General features: G+C 40.3%; 1 protein-coding gene across 4 annotated transcripts in view; it reads right to left on the reverse strand.

Moving 5' to 3' along the window:
* Positions 1–417: 417 nt before the first annotated feature.
* The window catches only part of ABCG1 (ATP-binding cassette, sub-family G (WHITE), member 1), a 50,813-nt gene continuing 33,282 nt past the window's right edge, over positions 418–17,948 (reverse strand). Inside the window, exons 2-14 of one of the 4 annotated variants that reach the window (XM_009998030.1) lie at positions 17,660–17,777; positions 16,368–16,500; positions 14,903–14,953; positions 10,948–11,093; positions 10,115–10,238; positions 8,914–9,028; positions 8,101–8,199; positions 7,768–7,901; positions 5,440–5,608; positions 4,593–4,693; positions 3,795–3,953; positions 2,487–2,605; positions 418–1,096 (exon numbers count right to left, since the gene is read on the reverse strand). In XM_009998030.1, the coding sequence (XP_009996332.1) occupies positions 868–1,096; positions 2,487–2,605; positions 3,795–3,953; positions 4,593–4,693; positions 5,440–5,608; positions 7,768–7,901; positions 8,101–8,199; positions 8,914–9,028; positions 10,115–10,238; positions 10,948–11,093; positions 14,903–14,953; positions 16,368–16,500; positions 17,660–17,777 (1,697 nt within the window). In that variant the 3' untranslated portion in view covers positions 418–867. Of the gene's footprint in view, positions 1,097–2,486; positions 2,606–3,794; positions 3,954–4,592; positions 4,694–5,439; positions 5,609–7,767; positions 7,902–8,023; positions 8,200–8,913; positions 9,029–10,114; positions 10,239–10,947; positions 11,094–14,902; positions 14,954–16,367; positions 16,501–17,659; positions 17,778–17,948 lie in introns of all 4 variants that reach the window. The other 3 variants (XM_009998038.1, XM_009998022.1, XM_009998013.1) reach the window with 3 other exon arrangements.

The following is a 17,948-nucleotide window of genomic DNA, read 5'->3' on the forward strand; positions in this document are numbered from 1 at the left end:
ATACTGAGCATAGTTAGTATTTTAAATATCACAAATATTGAGGATTTAAAAGACTGCAAATGAATGTTTTTCAATCATTCAGTGACAGCTTGAACATGTCTGACTGCCTGTGCTATCTGTTGTTGCTTCCAAATTTGGACCACAGCTTTAGTGCAGACTCAGAATCTGCCTTTTCTTCCCATCATCACAATTTTCAGACATGAGACCAGCTCGATAAGTAAAGCACCAGAATTCTGAATTTAGACAGAAACAAAAAGAATAAGTTGAATCACTTCCGATTTTTTTAAAAAAAGTATCCTTATGAAAAAGATAACTTTACCTTATTAATTAACACATATACAGACTTTCAGCCAGAAGGGGTAATTCTGTGGAAAAGAACTGCAAAATAATGCATAGAAAACTGCAAAGATGAAATTCTGAATTTAAAAAGATGAAAGGCTCTTTATTTCTTTGCATTCTTAGTTTTGCATCTCATGACCTTGTCACCTATAGGTGACATCGTACCATTCAGGCTACCAGGACTAGCATTACCATACCATGAAATTGGTTTTCATAAGGAAAGTTCCAGCAGCCAGGTTTTTTATTTTAGTTATGCTGCCTTGGTATTGATATTCTGTGGTGTAGAATTCCCTTCTATGTCTTCTTCCTAGTTAAAGCTAGAAAGTGTAATGAAAACATGACCCAACCCAACTGGACTGATTGGCTTAACACTATATGTCCACTATCCCATTGTGGTTCTCTATAGGCTAGGTCGTAACAGCATCTAGCTGGGCACTGGAGACTGGCCTGCCACAGTGAGACAATGTCAAGTGCCCTCTATTGTAAGTCTACAGATCTTCCTACTGCATCTTTTCAGCTCTTTTTCCTTTACCTCTCTGCCCGGATTTTGTATCTGAGAACAAAGTAGGCAATTATGCGCAGAGAGAAGAAGAAAATTCCAAGAACAATGAAGTCCAGGTACAGTTTGGCATTTTCTACATCCAGTTCTTTCAGAATGGCCTCTGATTTTTGAAAATGGCAAGTGTCATCTTTGTCACAATGCAGATCTTCTCGATCCAGCCCATAGATGGAGAGAATAACTCCTTCAAATCCATATCTGGAAAGAAGAAGGATGGATCACAAGGAAAAGCCCAGACATTGTCTGTTTAAGAAGTACTCCACCAGCAACAGAACCCCTATGAGAGTGTGGCTGCAAACACTGAGGGGTTCAGTATCATTCTGATGTATATGTCTAGGGGCAAGTTCTACCCCTGTTGCAGTGAAGCAAATTACAATGTCACTGGCATTTTATGAGACTGAACAAGGACAGAAGTTTTGCCTTAAACTGCTTCTAGTTAATGTATAGTGCCACTTCTCCAGAGAATGTTCAAATACAAAGCAGACTAATCGCACCTCATCTTCAGAAATCCCCCTTTTAAAAATGGCACCATAAATTTCTTTTTTTTTTTTTTTTTTAATTAAGCAACAGGAAAACAATTATGTTTAAGTCAGGAATACACTAATGCTGGCGTCAACCCAGAATGTCTCTCCTCTCTCCCTTCCATGTGCTACAGTTTCATTAGCAAGGCACAGTTGCCACATATCCCTGTCACTGGGTGCCCTTAGGATTTATCCTTGCAAGCACATACACCATCATGGATCCCACGTGTACAACAGCTCCTGCTGGCTTCAGGAGATCCCACATGGACTAGACAATGGTTTAAGGCCTCACCTTGAATACTAGCTACTAACTCAGGGGGTGCAGTCTCTTAGTCTTTAACAGGCCACTGTGTAAGACCTCATTTGCCAAATGAGAGGGTATTTTAGTTTGGGTTTTCTCAGTAATAATGCACCTTGGGCAGGGTGGGGAAAAGGAGGATGGGAAAAGTCACCTTCCCTCATTTCAGCTATAAACAGGTATCCAAATTATCCCTCTGTGCTAGGTTCCAGAGGTTTCCTGATAGCAATCATCCCATTTTAACACAGCTGTCTCAGACAGTGAGAGTGATTGACACGGACAGGATATATCATGCCTATGGCTCTTGATACACTACTTTACATTAGAGATTACACAAATCTCATGCCTTTTGTGGAAGTGCTATTGTAAAACTTACAAACAGATCTTCATCCAACAAGTCTACTTAGGAGACAGCATTTTCTTCCTAAATTAGGTGCTGGCATCCATTTCTCAGTTGGGCACACTGCTCCTCTTATTTCAGAAATGCACTACTGCAAAATCCATGGAGATCTGCATGTTGTGCAATCCCACTGAATTCAAGGGGACTGTCATGGGACTTGCATCTGATGACCTGTACTAAATATTCCTATTTATTTCACACCATAGACAACATAAAATGCAGCAAGATAATGTGGTATACATCATATGCAGGCTTATATTCTAAAAGAATGTGCTGTGAACATAAGTCTCCTTGGCACCCAAAATAACCAAGCAAAGGCAAACAAACAGCATTTCCAAGGTGTGAGGTTAATGACCTCCCTGGCAGTACCTGACATAGGAAATGTAGGACATCCACTGGAGGTATGTTGGGATGGTATCAAAGCTGACAAAAAACCCAGAGAACAGAAGAACTGGGATAGCAGTAACTGGGCCCACAAAAGTGGCAACCTGTGAAGAGAAGGAATAGACAGCCTCTTGTCAGCCACAGAAAAAAATTAACTTGCTCTTTCATCGAATGTCCTGACCTCCAGTGCAGCCTTTAAAAGAGCAGATTTATGGCAAATCCTCTGTTCTATGCCAAATCCAAACAGGCAGTGCAAATTCATTCTTTAGGCTGTGAGAAGTGATGCCATACAAATTGTTCTTATAACACTACTCCCCAAAATTATCACAGTTCCAAATACCAGGAAATTACTAAATTTTCTGGGCAAAGTTTCTTGTAAGATTTCATGCTATTAGTAAAGGAAAAGGAGTCCCTCTCCTCTTCTAAACACTTCTACTAGTTGAAGATTCTGGTTTGCTGAGATTTGTATGAGACTCCTCATGCTAAATATTATCCTTCCTCACTCACTCCCGACTGATGACACACAGACTTCCCTCCTCATTAACTCCACATGCAGAGTAGCTTCAGCTGGTCCTAAAAGGTGGTGAAGAGGATAGGGAACATCTCCTGCTGGGTAGCTTTGGTAGGGAAGATACAGAGAAACTGGCCCAGTTCCAGCCTGCTCTCTCTATACAACAGGGCTAAGCTGGTCTCCACAGGATGGCACAGAGGAAATCAAGTCTTCTACTGCAGAAATCACAACAGCATCAATGCATATTAATGTCAATACCATCTGTTATTACAAGCACCACTGAACAGTTCTGCTGTGCAACAGCCACCTCAGCACACCTTCTGCCAGAAAGCAGAATGGAGTTACACAGCCAGCTTCCAGTGTCACAGTCATGCCAACAGCTGCTTCTCTCCCTTCCTGTGCTGAGGTTTAGCTTCTGGATAAGCCTTTTCCTACTTGCCTCATGCAACCTTTTTGAAGAACCCCCTCCTGAGCTACTGATCCTCACAGCCTACCTCCACTTTGTAGGTGCACAGAAATGCACTAGTCCTACAGTTTCTAAGACCTGCTCAAGCAGGGACAGGGACAGTCCCATTGAGACAGAGAAGGAACTTCCTATCATCATAATCATCAGCAGTTTCAGCTGATGCTAATGGGAAGCATCAAGGAGCTGTATCAGACCAAGAGAACTTTTTGCCTGTCACCTCTCAACAAATGCCATGGTGACACAGCAGCAGCCACAGGAATCAGTCAGGGTTAGGAGACAACAGGGTTCCTGTGAGGCCACAAAACACCATCGGTACCTGGAGGGATGTAGAGGCTGCACCTATGAGAAGACCAAGTGACTGAGCCACCAGGGATGTCATGGTTCCCAAGGCTGCGAAGAGGACAAATCGAAGCACATCAGATGGCTGTGAAGTCATCCAGTACACAATGCTGCAGTAAGCCACAGGAAACATGATCTGCAAGGAGACATGCTTGGAGTTAGTCCATTAAAGGCAAACATTCACTGTTACTCTGAATAAGATAAAAACACAGGGAGTTCTAGTTGATTCACAGCTCTCAGCCCTTCCATTACATGACAGGAATGGCTGAGGAGAACAAATACATCTGTCACAGACTGTGATATCTATCTTACTACTTGGGCATTAGAAAACAGATCCCACTCACTGTCAGCCCTTTTCAATTCCCCTTCTGCACAAAGCCAAAGATGATAATCTGTTTATTAAAAAAACACTGGGTCAGGTCTTTGCTTTTTTGAAGTTGTGCTGTTTACCCTTAGGGTGCTTCTGATTTGGACCCGAAGCTTCAGCATGCACATATGGACAGTTTCTCCACTATTCAGGTGGTGAAACATAGAAGTAGGTTGCCCAGAGAGATGCCTCAGCCCTGTAAACATTCATGGTCAGGTTGGATGGGGCTCTGAACAACCTGATCTGGCTGAAGGGGTCCCTGCTCATTACAGGGGAGGGGTTGGACTAGATGACCTTTAAAGGTACCTTCTGACCCTAACTATTCTATGATTCTATGATAAAATACCAGCAAGTGGACTTGCTATGGACTGAAATGTTTCTTGTTCTATTGAAGAGTGGAGCATATACCTGAAAAGGAACATCAGCCATGGTTTTGGCGAGATAGTAGGCTTTCAGGCTGTACCAGTAGTTCAGATGCTCTCTTAGAAATACTCCCATCTCAAGAGGAACTGCAAAGAACACATATTAGTGAATTAGGTTGTCAGTGTGCAACATTCTTGCACATAGTTACATATCCATATCTGATCCTGAACTGCTGCAGCCCTATTGTATGAGATCTTTGACAGACCAACAATAGTTCCAGTGATTTGTAATCAGAGATGTAAGAGGACAACCCTGTGAGTTGCTCACTGTCTAGAATACGTACCAGTCTACTCAGATGATAGGAACCTCCCTCAAGGTGGCTTTTTGAAAGTGAAATGGTGTTAAATCTTAGGAAACTGGTTATTCTTTTTGGTTCAACAGGGAATCCAAAGTAACAGCACACCCAGAAGAAGTATGAACAGTCAACACTACAAGAATTTGCTTCTGACACCGTAAGAATGCACTGCTTTCATATAGAAGTCATTACTTAGAAATCTTAGAGAAATTACTACAGCTTCCCTAACCAACTAAAAGCTCATGATGCATTTGAAAGGCACTGGCACCTCAGGAAAAGGGGAAATTCCAGTCCAGGACTGTAACAGTGAACTGTCAGGGTTGAGAAACAATGGCAAAGCTGGGGAGAGAGAGATGCCGCTGAACAAGCCTATTTCTGTTTGCCTCTACACAGCGGTTCAGTGAGTGCAAGATTTATCTCCAAATGTCTTAGAAGTAGAAACACAAGTCAAATGTTCTTTCATATCAAAGACACACATTTCAACACCCTCCCAGTAATCTCCTTGTCCATTGATGATACAGTATGACTGGTACTCACATGTAAGTACAGTTGGCATGAGTGCAGCAAACATAAGAAACAACATAGAGAAAAAGAGGAAGCCAGAGTTGCTGAGGACTTTCTTTGCTTCATTGCCAATGCCTAAGTAGAGCAAACCGATGAGCAGTCCAATGCCAATGTGTGAGGTGATACGCAAGTGTGTCAGGACCTACAAGCAAGGAGAGAGTAGTGTTTCTGATCAGAAAGTCTGGACTCAATGACAATGTGCCTGAAATCCAGTACACAGATTGCAGAAAAGAAGTACTTAGGCCCAGAAGAACTTACAGAGAAAAGGTTGTTTCCTACTGGCAAACTGGGCTTCAGCTGAGGAAAACTTACAGTAATGAGCTCCCCAGAGTCAATCAGACAGTATAGAAATCTACAGTATAGAAAATTTATTCCTGTAAACAAAGGCAGAAACTGCAAAGGCTACAACCTGAAAACTTACTGTCTGACAGTGTCATGGAGCCACTGGCTCTCATTCATCAGGACAAGAAGACTGACTAGAAAATAAATTTCCCAGAGCAGAATGGAGGCAGAAAAGGTATTTCAGACTTGTACACACCAAACTAACTTAACCAGGCATAAATTAGCTGTTTGTGCAGAATTTCTACAAGATGTACAGAAGAAAAATAGAAATAATAAAATATGGAACAACTACAAGACTTCACAGTTGAGCAGGAAAAAAACCTTTAAAACAGGCCCTGCTGGGCCTCTTTAGCTTGGAGAAAAGGAGACTGAGGGGTGACCTCATCAGTGTTTACAAATATGTTAAGGGCAAGTGTCTGGAGGATGGAGCCAGGCTTTTTTTCAGTGACGTCCAGTGATAGGACAAGGGGCAATGAGTGCAAACTGGAACATAGGAGGTTCCATGTAAATATCAGAAAAAACTTCTTTACTGTGAGAGTGACAGAGCACTGGAACAGGCTGCCCAGAGAGGTTGTGGAGTCTCCTTCACTGGAGACATTCAAAACCCACCTGGACACATTCCTGTGTGATGTGCTCTGGGTGACCCTGCTCTGGCAGGGGGGTTGGACTAGGTGATCTTTCGAGGTCCCTTCCAAACCCTAAGATCCTGTGATTCTGTGATACCTGCCTGGGTGCATGGCAAAAGCAGTGTAGCTGCAGCATCTGGAGCTCAGTGAAGCTCAGCTTAGCCTGACACAAGGGTAATTTACACAAGCTGAGCTCCATATGACTCAAATGCTGTTGGTTTCCAAACTTACCTCCCCTGAATCCAGAACGCACCCACCAGTTATACTGTGTCTCTTTTCCCTTGTCTAAGGACTGGTATGTCAAAGTTATACATCAATATATAAATATATATATTGTCCTTCCCCCCTCATGTAAAGTACTGAAAACCTTCCAAAACCCAGAAAAAGCAGCAGATAAACACTACTCAGATTCATTAAATTTCACATTTGCCACAGAGAAAAGCACTTGGCCAAACACTACCAATTACACTGTACATGGGTGAGTCTCTCAGATGGGTGTGCATGTAAGGTCTAGTTGAGGAATATCATGTCCTTAATTTACACCTGTTAATGAAGGGACAATCCCATCTAGAGCATACTTCAAAGCATCAATCAGACAATGTAAACAATCCTATCTCTTAAATTCATAACAACTGAACTACTTAAGGAGACAAGAAAAACTTTCCTGAGTAAAAAATAAAGTGTTCCACTGAATTTTGCTAATGCAAACAAGGCACCCAAAGCAATTAATGAACTTACATCATAACTGTAGAATTAGTGATTTCAAAGACGGGTGTTTAACTTTAAGAAAAAGGAGAAAGATGTGGTTTTTTCCTTGGGAATGATGATTTTTTTTGATACTTACTCCATATTGATTTTAAATGAAAGAAAAAGAGATATGCTCCTTTTTCAAAGAAACAAAATCTTATGTATCTTTTTTCTGTTTCACAAGGAAAACAAAAGACTTCAAGTACTAATCCTACATTACACTGGAATTATTATCTCTGCTACCCTGAATTTTCTGGAAAAACTCACTTTGTGGCACACGAGTACAATTTCCCCCTCACTTTTTAATAGGATAAACAACTATATAAAGGAATTTCCCAGCACAGAAGGGATGTAGGTTTTAGGTTTTTAGCCCAGATGCTTCTGAGTTCCTCTGAAGCAAACTGTTGTTCACAATGAAGATGGTACAATTAACATTAAGACTGAAAGATCAGCCTCTTTCCTTTGAAATTCTGTGACAATCTTCATGCATGGGCTGTTGCACAGGACCTTTAAGCTGTATTACATTACCTCAAAACCAACTGAATAGACCTTTCGGCTACAAAAGTTATTACAATGGCAGTCTTACCGAATCCCTCATGATGGTGAGAAACGTTCTTTTGAAGAGAATACAGAACTGGGTTAGGCAGCTGGCAGAGAAGCTGTGGCAGCCTTCAGTGGAGGAAGAATCCTGTGGAAACACATAAAAGAATAAACTCCTTTCTTTGCAGTATCTTGCTTAGTTTTCTTACACAAAACCCCACTCTCCTCAGCTGAATATGCCCAGAAACCTCCTCCGCTGACTTGAGGATTCAAATTCTCTTCCACTCTCTCCAACCTCAAGCCATACCCATTAGTTGTGACATACAAAATACCTCTTCAGAGGGCCGGTGCCAGAGGAAGGGGTTCTCATTCTCACCACCAACATCTCTCTTGTAGTCTGTGTCACATATCCTCTCCCGCACCGCCCTCACCAGACGGCTGTTCTGGTCTCCATATTCACCAGATGCTACTTCCATAACTACACAAACCAGAAGGTAAGTTACAGATTTACACCACTAACTAGTTACAAGTCTTATTATTTATTTTTGTTTATTTTATTAATCAAGCCCCTTGATTTTGCTGTGCTGATAAAAATAGCAGTCTTGCCTAAAACAGACTCTAAAGTGCCACATACAAATTCCTATGCACACACACAACATTTAACTGCATCTTTCTGCAAATTTTCAGACAGTTCTCTTCAGCCTGGAAGTTAAGTGAACCATTTTATAGGAAAGGGAATGAATATGGGATTGTCTTAGTAATAAAAAATGACAAAAGTCTGGTTTTGTGGTCCTTACTGCTTCTTTGAAATTAAGAAACATAATGAAAAACTCTCAGTGCTATTAGTTGTACAATACTACAGTAAAAAAACCACAATACTGGAGTCACTTTGAAAAGCTACTAAAATTAATTACTATGAAACACTGAAAAATGTGTTTTATCTTTAACTTCCTGGACCTGGACTTCCACCACTTCTAGTTAATATTTCCGTGGAAATATTAACTAGATTTTACCACTAGATGGCATTAAAATTTCTTAGGAAAAAAAAAGAATACGTTTATTTTGAATTTGGGTACCTATACGTACACATGCACAAATGTACTTAAGTATAAAACACATCATGGTCCCCATTACTCTGAAGATGCTAATCAAATACAAAGTATATTAAGTAAACTATTCAAATTGTCCTTACCAAAATCTGCTGGATTGTGGTAGGTTGGGCAATTCAGCCCCAATTCTCTCAAGTAAGGGACTAAGTTTAACACCTTCCCACGGTATATGCATTGGCCTTGACTTAAAACATAGAGCTGGAAAACAAGGCAAAGAATAATAATAAAACAAAACAGAACAAAAACAAACAAACAAACAAACAAAAAATGCAGTGATAGTAGCAAAATATTTGACCCTCCTATCTGCATGACAGCAAACCATGAACCTAGTTGACCTGTTCTTGTCTCTGTGGGAAGAGCACTTTGGGAAGATTTGACACTACTTGGAACTACCTTTGCATGGAATTACAATTAATGGAAAATTGAATGGTTAAGGTTTGAATCATTCCCTCCAGGACTTATAGTACATTAACATGGAAACAGACTAATTCCATCCCTAGACACATGCTGAAAATAGGCAAGGAACAGTATCACCGAGCCATCAAATTTCCACACAGAGCAATTTTGGGTTGAAAGATAAGGCTGGTAAATGAAGGAATGGAAGGAGAGGTGGAACAGCACAGCAATGGGAAACAGCTTAATTATTCTTACTATTAGCTATACTATTGACTTTAAAGAAACCTCCTTGCCAGACTGCCAATCTGCAGGAGCTTGTTCAGCTATGGTGTAGTAGGTTTTCTCTTAGCTCTCACACGTCTAATTTGAATCTCCTGACAAGATTAAAGTAAATTTAAATCTAACCTAAACATGTATGGTCCATACTGGCGTAGGCTGCAGAAGACCTTCTCCTCACTTAATTTCAATTATTATTGTTTCACATGAATAAACTCTTCTGGATTTATGCCTGTATAGCTAGGATGGGAGTATCTACTAGCAACATTGCAGACACTGGCACTTAAGCTCTCTTGCTCTTAAATTACTCTAATTTACTTTATTGCCAGCCCTGTGTCCAGGGACAGTGGTGGGCGAAGGCATGAAAATCACAAATGCAATAATAATGATTTCACAAATATATCAACCAGATTCTTTAAAAGCACTAAATGTAAAGAACAGAAAGGGGCAGAGGAGAAGAAAAAACACAAGTAGATGTATTTTGCCCTTATTTATTTATTTCTTCTAATTAAAAACAGACTAGAATTATTAACGTTTTTACTTAATGACTGTAGCCTTGAAAGTATAACTTACCTAAACCACACATAAAGAGAACAAGTTGGAGAATAATACCTGATCAAACAACTCAAACAGTTTAGCGCTGGGCTGGTGAATCGTGCAGATGACGGACCTGCCACCCTGGGCTAAAGCCTTCATCAAAGAGACAACCTGGAAACACGATGCACTATCCAAGCCACTGAATAAAAGGAAAGAAGCAGCTTGTTATCCACATGTCCAAAGGCACCACTTAAAACTAGCACAAATATTTGCTACTTCGGTCTCTCACTATTATCCTTCTATAAATTTCCTCTGTTGCAGTTTCATTTTCTCATAGGCCAACGTTATGTTTGTACAACGTTATGTTATGTCAGTCTTTTAATTAAGATGGAAGCTTGCCTCAGAATGAAAAATAAGAGTATTCTAACAGTTGCCTTAAGGGACTTCTGAGTTTTAGCACTGTGGTTTTAAATGATCTTGACTTTAATGAATAGATACATGTTCATAGCTCTCCTAGCCTTTTCCTAGACTGATCACAGAATTTTATTCTAAATACGCTGCATTTATTATTGAAAATCACACTTAAGAATGCTTATATTCAAGCTATCTTTGCTTGAAAAAGAAAACTCAAGCCAAAATCTGAAAATAATTTCCTCTCTCTCTCTCCCTTCCTGTCTCAGTTTCTGTCTCCCTTAGAAACTGTTTATAGTCGTCTGGTCAGTCAGTTACAGCAGTGACCCAAGGCACTAAGTACCCAAATCAAATTATTTCTTGTGGGCTTATTCAATACTTAGAGGCAACACAAAATAAGCCTTTTACAAGGATTTAGAGCTGAATAACCTTTCTGCAGCACTGTTCTACCACACAAAGCAATATTTGTCTACCTTTAATTATCGGCCTTGAAGTACCTGGTTGGTTCATCAAAAAACATGACAGGAGGATTGTTCACCAGCTCCAAAGCAATGGCAAGACGCTTTCTCTGGCCTCCAGAAAGTCTTCCAGTCCTAGTATTGGCACATGTCAGCAAACCGAGGGCTGTCAGTATTTCCTTTACCTGGTGGAAACACAACAATGCATCATTTCAATCTGTTGGCACAAAATAAAAGCCTCTTTACTGATTTTTCTGCAGAAAGGAACAAGCTCATGACTTTGTTTCACCATACATGCACCAAAGCCTTTTTCCATCTAACATAACAAAGTGGATCTTAAACATTTATTAGATGTGGTGGGGCTTAACAGCCTGCTGTTCACTGTTTTGACCCAAATTCTACTTGTTTGTACTACATGACCTGTCTCAATATGGCAGCCTGGCCTCTGAAAATGGAGGAGCAATTAGTTCTTCTACAGCACCCCATGGATATGGCACTGATACAAGAAAAACTTTCCAGCACATGAGAAGTTATTACACAGGGAAACCACTAACCTTCTTCTAATAGAACTTCTTGGTTGTATTTACAAGGGACTGGAGGAGAACTTGGTCACAAAAATCAGTGGTTTCTATACAGCAATGACCTGCTCTTATCTCATCTGTTCTTCACAGTCTACTCTGTAAAGTGCAGCTATTGATTTTAAGTGTTTTCATTCTCCTCAGAGTCAAGTCAGTTGTTACACATACTCTCAGATATTCAGGATTTCCTCAAGGCACAGCCTCAGGAAGGGCACAGCTGGTCCCAGGTTCTTTGAAGCAAAAGGAGAACTACCCCAGCAGCTATTAATTTCTCTGTTTCAGTGACTGCAGATCTGGCCTGGTAGGCCTACATGAGGAAAATAGCTCTTTGGCATCAATACAAACACCGACATAAAGTAAGCGAATCCAAGCCACATTGATCACCCAATTATAAAATCTACCACTTACAAGATAGAAAGCCCAGACATTTAACACCTCACAGAAGTACAGGAAAAGGAACCTTTCATTTTTTATAATAATAGTTGCTTGGATAGAGGAAGTCTTCCAGAAGGGGTGGCTAACACAGTAAAAATTGATTAGACCAACCAGTGTCTGACCTCTCACGCATCATGACCTTGATTTTCAGGAGCCACTTCTCTCAGTGAGAGTGGGTAAAAAAGAACAAAACCCACTAACCCTCCTTTTCTGAGAGAAGAGCTCAACTACCTCCTTCCCTTTATATCTAGGAAGGATGCTACAGGACAGGTTAGCAACACAGTTCAGGTCAACCAGGAACATAAACTGTGGTTTACTGGAGGATTTTTCACTTGTCCCTGTTTTAAACAAGCATCTGTGATCTTACTAACAAAAGTGCATAATAATGATCTATGATAAACAACTATCTTACAATTTACAATAACATGAATTATCTCCTCCAGCACAGGCCAGTAACACCAGAAAATTACTCTCCTTCTAATAGCTATTGAATAAATACATAGAGAACAGTTGTTTTCTCAAAGAGTTATTTATAATTACAGTAACAGTATGAACAAGGGAATTAACTTGTTTGGCGTAACTTGCTAAAGTGTAAATGAATTAAGACTTTCAAAGTACAAATAAAATTAACAGCTGTTTGTAAAAAAAATTATTAAAAAAATATCTCTGTTTAGCTCATTAAAAAACAGTAATTGAGAGAATCAAAGCAATCTTAAGCTAACAAACATAAGTTGATCCTTCTAAGTTTCCCTCTCTGGAGCTCTTTCTGATATTCAAGGATTCTCTGAGATTAAAGAAAAGCCAAATGTTGTAGTTTGGAAATAAATACTGACAAATGACAGCCACAAAAATGGCTGCTCTACCTTTGAAGTTGCCATAATTTTCACATTTCAGACAAAGGGTACACTTTTCAGCAGGTGGGTCAGAAGTAGTTTCACCCTCTCCTTTATAAACCTCTGATTAAGAATCACAAGCCAGCTACTGTCAGAGGCATCTTTTACTAGAATAAGAGACTCCTCTGAAACAGTTAAGCCCAAGAAGTAAAGTTTAGGCTTCCATGAGCGAAAAAAAAAATTGTTAAACTGGCATCTGAGGAAAAGCAGGAAGCCTCTCATCTTCCTGAGACAGGAGGCAACAACTTTCTCACGTCCATGCTCCACTCCCATGCCTCTGTCCTCTCATCTTCTCCTTCCTCCTGCACAACTTGCTTTCAGTCGAGTCTTGCAAGGTGGCTTCTTGCAGTCACCTGCATGGTTTCCTAATTTGCTCATGGAGGGTTCCCTCAGTGCATGGCTTTGGGAGCACAAAATGCACTAAAATTAAAATCTCACCCTTCTTTCTATTTATGAAAAAGAACACTGAAAAAAACATGGAAAGCCCCAAAATTGAATTTTAAGGGAACACTGGAAGCTTCCTATACCAACAGTAGCTCCCTTTCTATTGGTGGGACAACTGAGTTACGAAGCCACTGGAAGACTTGTCTAGAATAACATACAAGTCTCTAACAAAGACAAAAACAGTATCCAGCTTTCCTGGAAGGTAAATCTGAATGCTAGCCATGGGGCCACATTATCACATGAGCCCCACTGGCCCTCAGCATAACCCCACCTAACAGAGGTTTCCTCCTTGAGGAATCACATAATCACTTAGGTTAGAAAAGACCTTCAAGATCATCAAGTCCAACCTGTCTCCTTGTTGGTGCTGTCTTATACTAGACTGAAAAACATCTTGAGGATAGCCAAAAATACTCCAAACACTTTCTGAGCTATTGTTTCACTTCTCACAACTCTTATAACAACATGAACCATCTCTGCTTTCACTACTGCTGTTATTTTTTGTTTAACTCCAAGCATTATCCTCTGTGGGCATACATGGTTTTGAAACATGCTGTGCAGCACTGAACCATTCCTCTGCTAAGCTTCGGTGTGTTCTGGTAATTCCACCTGAGCAGAGACAGGTGTCTGAAATTTCAGTGTCCTTAGGAATACACACACCCAGCTACTTTTAAGTGCAGAATAAATGTGTAGAAAGGACACATTTCCAGCCCTTTAAAGACAACTAAGATAACCAAATTCAGCTGAGAAAGCCACTTTATGCACGAGTTAACATGCCAGATGCCAATTTTTCTTGTCACACACCTCCAACTAACTTTCTTTAAAACAACAGCCCTGTGTCAGATGAAGTGATGGGCAGGAATCATGGCAAGCAGATAGGTGAGAGGCACACTACCTAGTGCAGGTCCAGCTTGGTTACAGGTCTCCATGGGCAAAAACACACTAGGACTTCTCTTCTACCCAGGAAAGTTGTATGTCAGCCACAGGGAGAAGCAGGACAGTGCAGAAAATGTGGAAGAGTAATCTGTGTAACTCATTCCCAGTGTTTTAGAATAGATATGTGCATGATTAAGCCTGATTTCCCACTTGTCCAAACCTCGGTCACCCAATGCAGCTTCAAAATTCATTAGTTTCTATCTTAACTGCAATTGCATTAACTTGTCTATTGCAACAATATGCCCACCAGCACAGTCATAAAGATCAATGCTTTCAAACATGAGCACAGCAATTTCTTCAGCAGTTACAGGAACTGCTGAATTTTTTATTAGACCTTGGAAAAATGAAGGCCTACACTCACTAGACATCACCGATTTATCTTGTCATACACAAGATGCCTGAGCCCTCAGACATTAATGTAAGATAATCCAAGGTGCTAAGGTACATTGAAATGAATCTAACAAAACCTGTGGATTAACTTCAGTAGATCTTTTACAAGCATTTACTCAGTATCATACTGAAAGCAATTTTCATATAGACTGTAGTAAACATTCCCTTATCATGAGACCTGTGAACTGTGAGGTTAGGATTTAATCTATCATTACATGTCCAATGCAATTCAATGTTAGATAAAAACATATGCCTTACAGATGTTTTGGGGACAGCTCTCTGGTGTCCCCAAAAACTCTGTTTGATGGACAGCATACATACCATTTCTCTCCTGCCTTCATCTTTCTCTTGAAGTTTCAGATGAGCAGACACCTGGAATGCAATACAATGGAATTTGATTTTGAACAGGCCAGAAGCACAGCAACGAGCTGAACTGGATGTTTTAAGCACAACATCCCCATGTACCATGTAAACAACTTCTTCCAACCCAGTCAGGAAGGTTGAAATCACAAGCATCACATACACTTGTGCAGTAGGTAACTGAGTACTACCTGACGTAAGCTATCACTCAAGCATCTGAACAAAAAGCATACTAGAAAAAAGGCCTTTCTGCAAGACAAAGAGCTTGAGAGGAAGGTGGGAAAGTCATGCTTTTTACATTGCCACTAACTTCCCAGGCAATGCTAGAGTCACAGGGTTTCTGTGCTTCATCCATATCATAAGGACAAACTGCCATTCTCCAGGATGTGAACAAATGAGTACAGAAATAATCTTGTAAGAGTTGTCATCTGCTATCCCAAGAGATAGATCCACAAAACATTTTGATTAACCCTTATTAGAATCAATTAAACTGTTAAGTAATTATTTTTGTCAGAGCTTTGATTCATTAATTTAGACAACAAGTATCATCTAGGCTCAATTCTACAAAAGTGGTCCTATGGGACTGACCAGAATGTTCGAGAAAACTAAAGAAAAGAAAAACTTTCTCACAGAGAACAACATTTGCAGAAAATCAGCCATATAAAAACTAGTGATTTCTTCTGGCCTTAGAATCTGTGAATTGATGCTAGCACATGAGCAACCTTATGAGCATATGAGTATGAGCAACCTTAGCCTTATTTTCTTAACATCCTCTGAGAAAACCTGGCTTGTTTCTCAAGCTGAGCAACAGGTACTTTTAGACTGATTGGTCAAGCTAGCAACTAGTAATATTCTTGTTACTATGAAAAACAGTAAGAAGAATTTACATTGCATCTAAGTCTTCGAATTATTCTGTTCCTCTTGTTCTCATGTGAAGAACTGGAAGAAATTTTATACAATGCCTTTATTAAAGAAAAGGCATGGAAGAGCAGAAGTAGCAGACACCATGCTAAAGTAAAAATAGCACTTTGCAGTCAGGACATGGAAGAAGGGGAGAAAGGGAGAAGCAAGGTTACTCCACTACCACTGAAGAAAAAAATGGTGCCTACAAAGGCTCATTCTGTGCGAAATTGCAGGTTCCATTCTGTAGGAGGTTTAAGGAGTACAGCTTCCAAATCTTCTTCCAAATCATAATGCTGGTCACAAATTGAAAACGATAAAGCTAAAGGAGCTCAGACAACTCCTAGAAAGATGAGCTTTAGATGGAATTCAAGGCATCATCAAGGTCCAAGCACTTTCACTGAGGGGGATCAAACAGTGATAATGGCTCTTGACATTACCAGGAGTAAGAACCTCTGCACCATATACAGAGGGTTTTTTTTATTTTCTTCCATGCAAATAAATTAGGGCAAGAAACAAAGCTCACCATCATAGCTTCCTGGACAGTCAGATGAGGAAGAAGCATGTCATCTTGCATGATGTAGCAGGAGACTTTGCGAAAAGATCGCAGGTCACGAGGCTGTCCATTGATGAGAATTTCTCCTTTCATCCCCGTCTCTCTGAAATGAACCAAGAAGATAATCAAGGATGAATCTTGCCTTCATGTGTGCTGCCACAGGCCTCAGTATGTGGAAGTCTTAAGTAATTATTGCCCACTATGGAATAAAACAGATACAGTGGATGGAAACTGATTTATTTCATTATCACGTTCTCTTTCACAGGACGTTTCACACAATGCTGCTGAAAATTTTACTCAAAGTTAGTACAAAGTATGTGCTGTCTTCTATGGTAGTCCGAAAAAATATCACAGCATCACAGAATTTTGACTGGAAGAGACCTTAAAGATCATCGAGCTCCAACTCCCCTGCATGGGCAGCGACACCTTCCACTAGAACAGGCTGCTCAGAGCTCCATCCAACCTGCCCTTGAACACCTCCAGGGATGGTGCCACCACAACATCTCTGGGCAGCCTGTTCCAGTGTTTCACCATGCTACACTGAAGAATTTATGCCCGATCTCTAACCTAGATCTCTCTTTTTTTCCCTTGTCCTCTCACTGCAAGCCCCTGTAAAAAGCCCCTCCCCAGCTTTCCTGTAGCCCCCTCAGGTACTGGGAGGCCACTATGAGGTCCCCCCAGAGCCTTCTCTTTTTCAGACTGAACAGCCCCAACTCCCTCAGCCTGTCCTCATAAAAGAGGTGCTCCAGCCATTTAAGTAATTGCTTTTAGGTTTCTCCATTCTGTTCCTTATTCCCTAACAGCAATGACATAGAGTCACTTTGTATTTGGCCATACAATAGGGGATTAAAGAAGATGAACTACAGTCACTTCACACATTACAGTTTGGTCAAGAAGACATCAACATTATGAGAGTGTTGACTAAAAAGGGTCATTTTTTTCAAGTGTTTCTAACATGTGATTTAAAAAATACCACAAACATAAGACACTGAGTCAGATTTGTTACACAGAATGAAGAACATTTTTTTGTGTGTTCTGGACTTTAAATTGCTTCCTATTTTTAGATATAACTTCTTAAGAAATAAATCCTACGTGAACAGAGGAGAACAAGGAGAAAAAATAGAAGCAATAAGAATCTGATTCAAAATCTGTGGAATAACTGTTTCCTACAAACACTGGGGTAGAATTTCATCTGCTGTTGTCTCCAAGAAGCCACTAGGCTAGGTGATCTTATTTTACTTGGGACCATCATTGTCACTGACCTGTATCCTGCCAGAATGTTCATGAGCGTTGACTTCCCAGCTCCTGAAGGGCCCATAATTGCAACAAGTTCTCCACTGCTGAACTTCCCTGAAATTCCTTTCAAAAGGGTCTTATAACCTGAAAAAAAGAAAGAAAGGTTCACTGAACCCTTCACAATCACATCTGGGGAGCAATTAAAGTTTATTTCCTCCAAACACTGATGACAAACAGGCATTAGTGGATACCTACTGAGAAGGTGATGCTAAGATCAGCACACTGCAATAACTGTCAAAACAAAAATTCTGAGCA

Source organism: Chaetura pelagica, unplaced genomic scaffold (genome assembly GCF_000747805.2).
Source record: "Chaetura pelagica isolate M959 unplaced genomic scaffold, ChaPel_1.0 scaffold360, whole genome shotgun sequence".
Classification (NCBI taxonomy): domain Eukaryota; kingdom Metazoa; phylum Chordata; class Aves; order Apodiformes; family Apodidae; genus Chaetura; species Chaetura pelagica.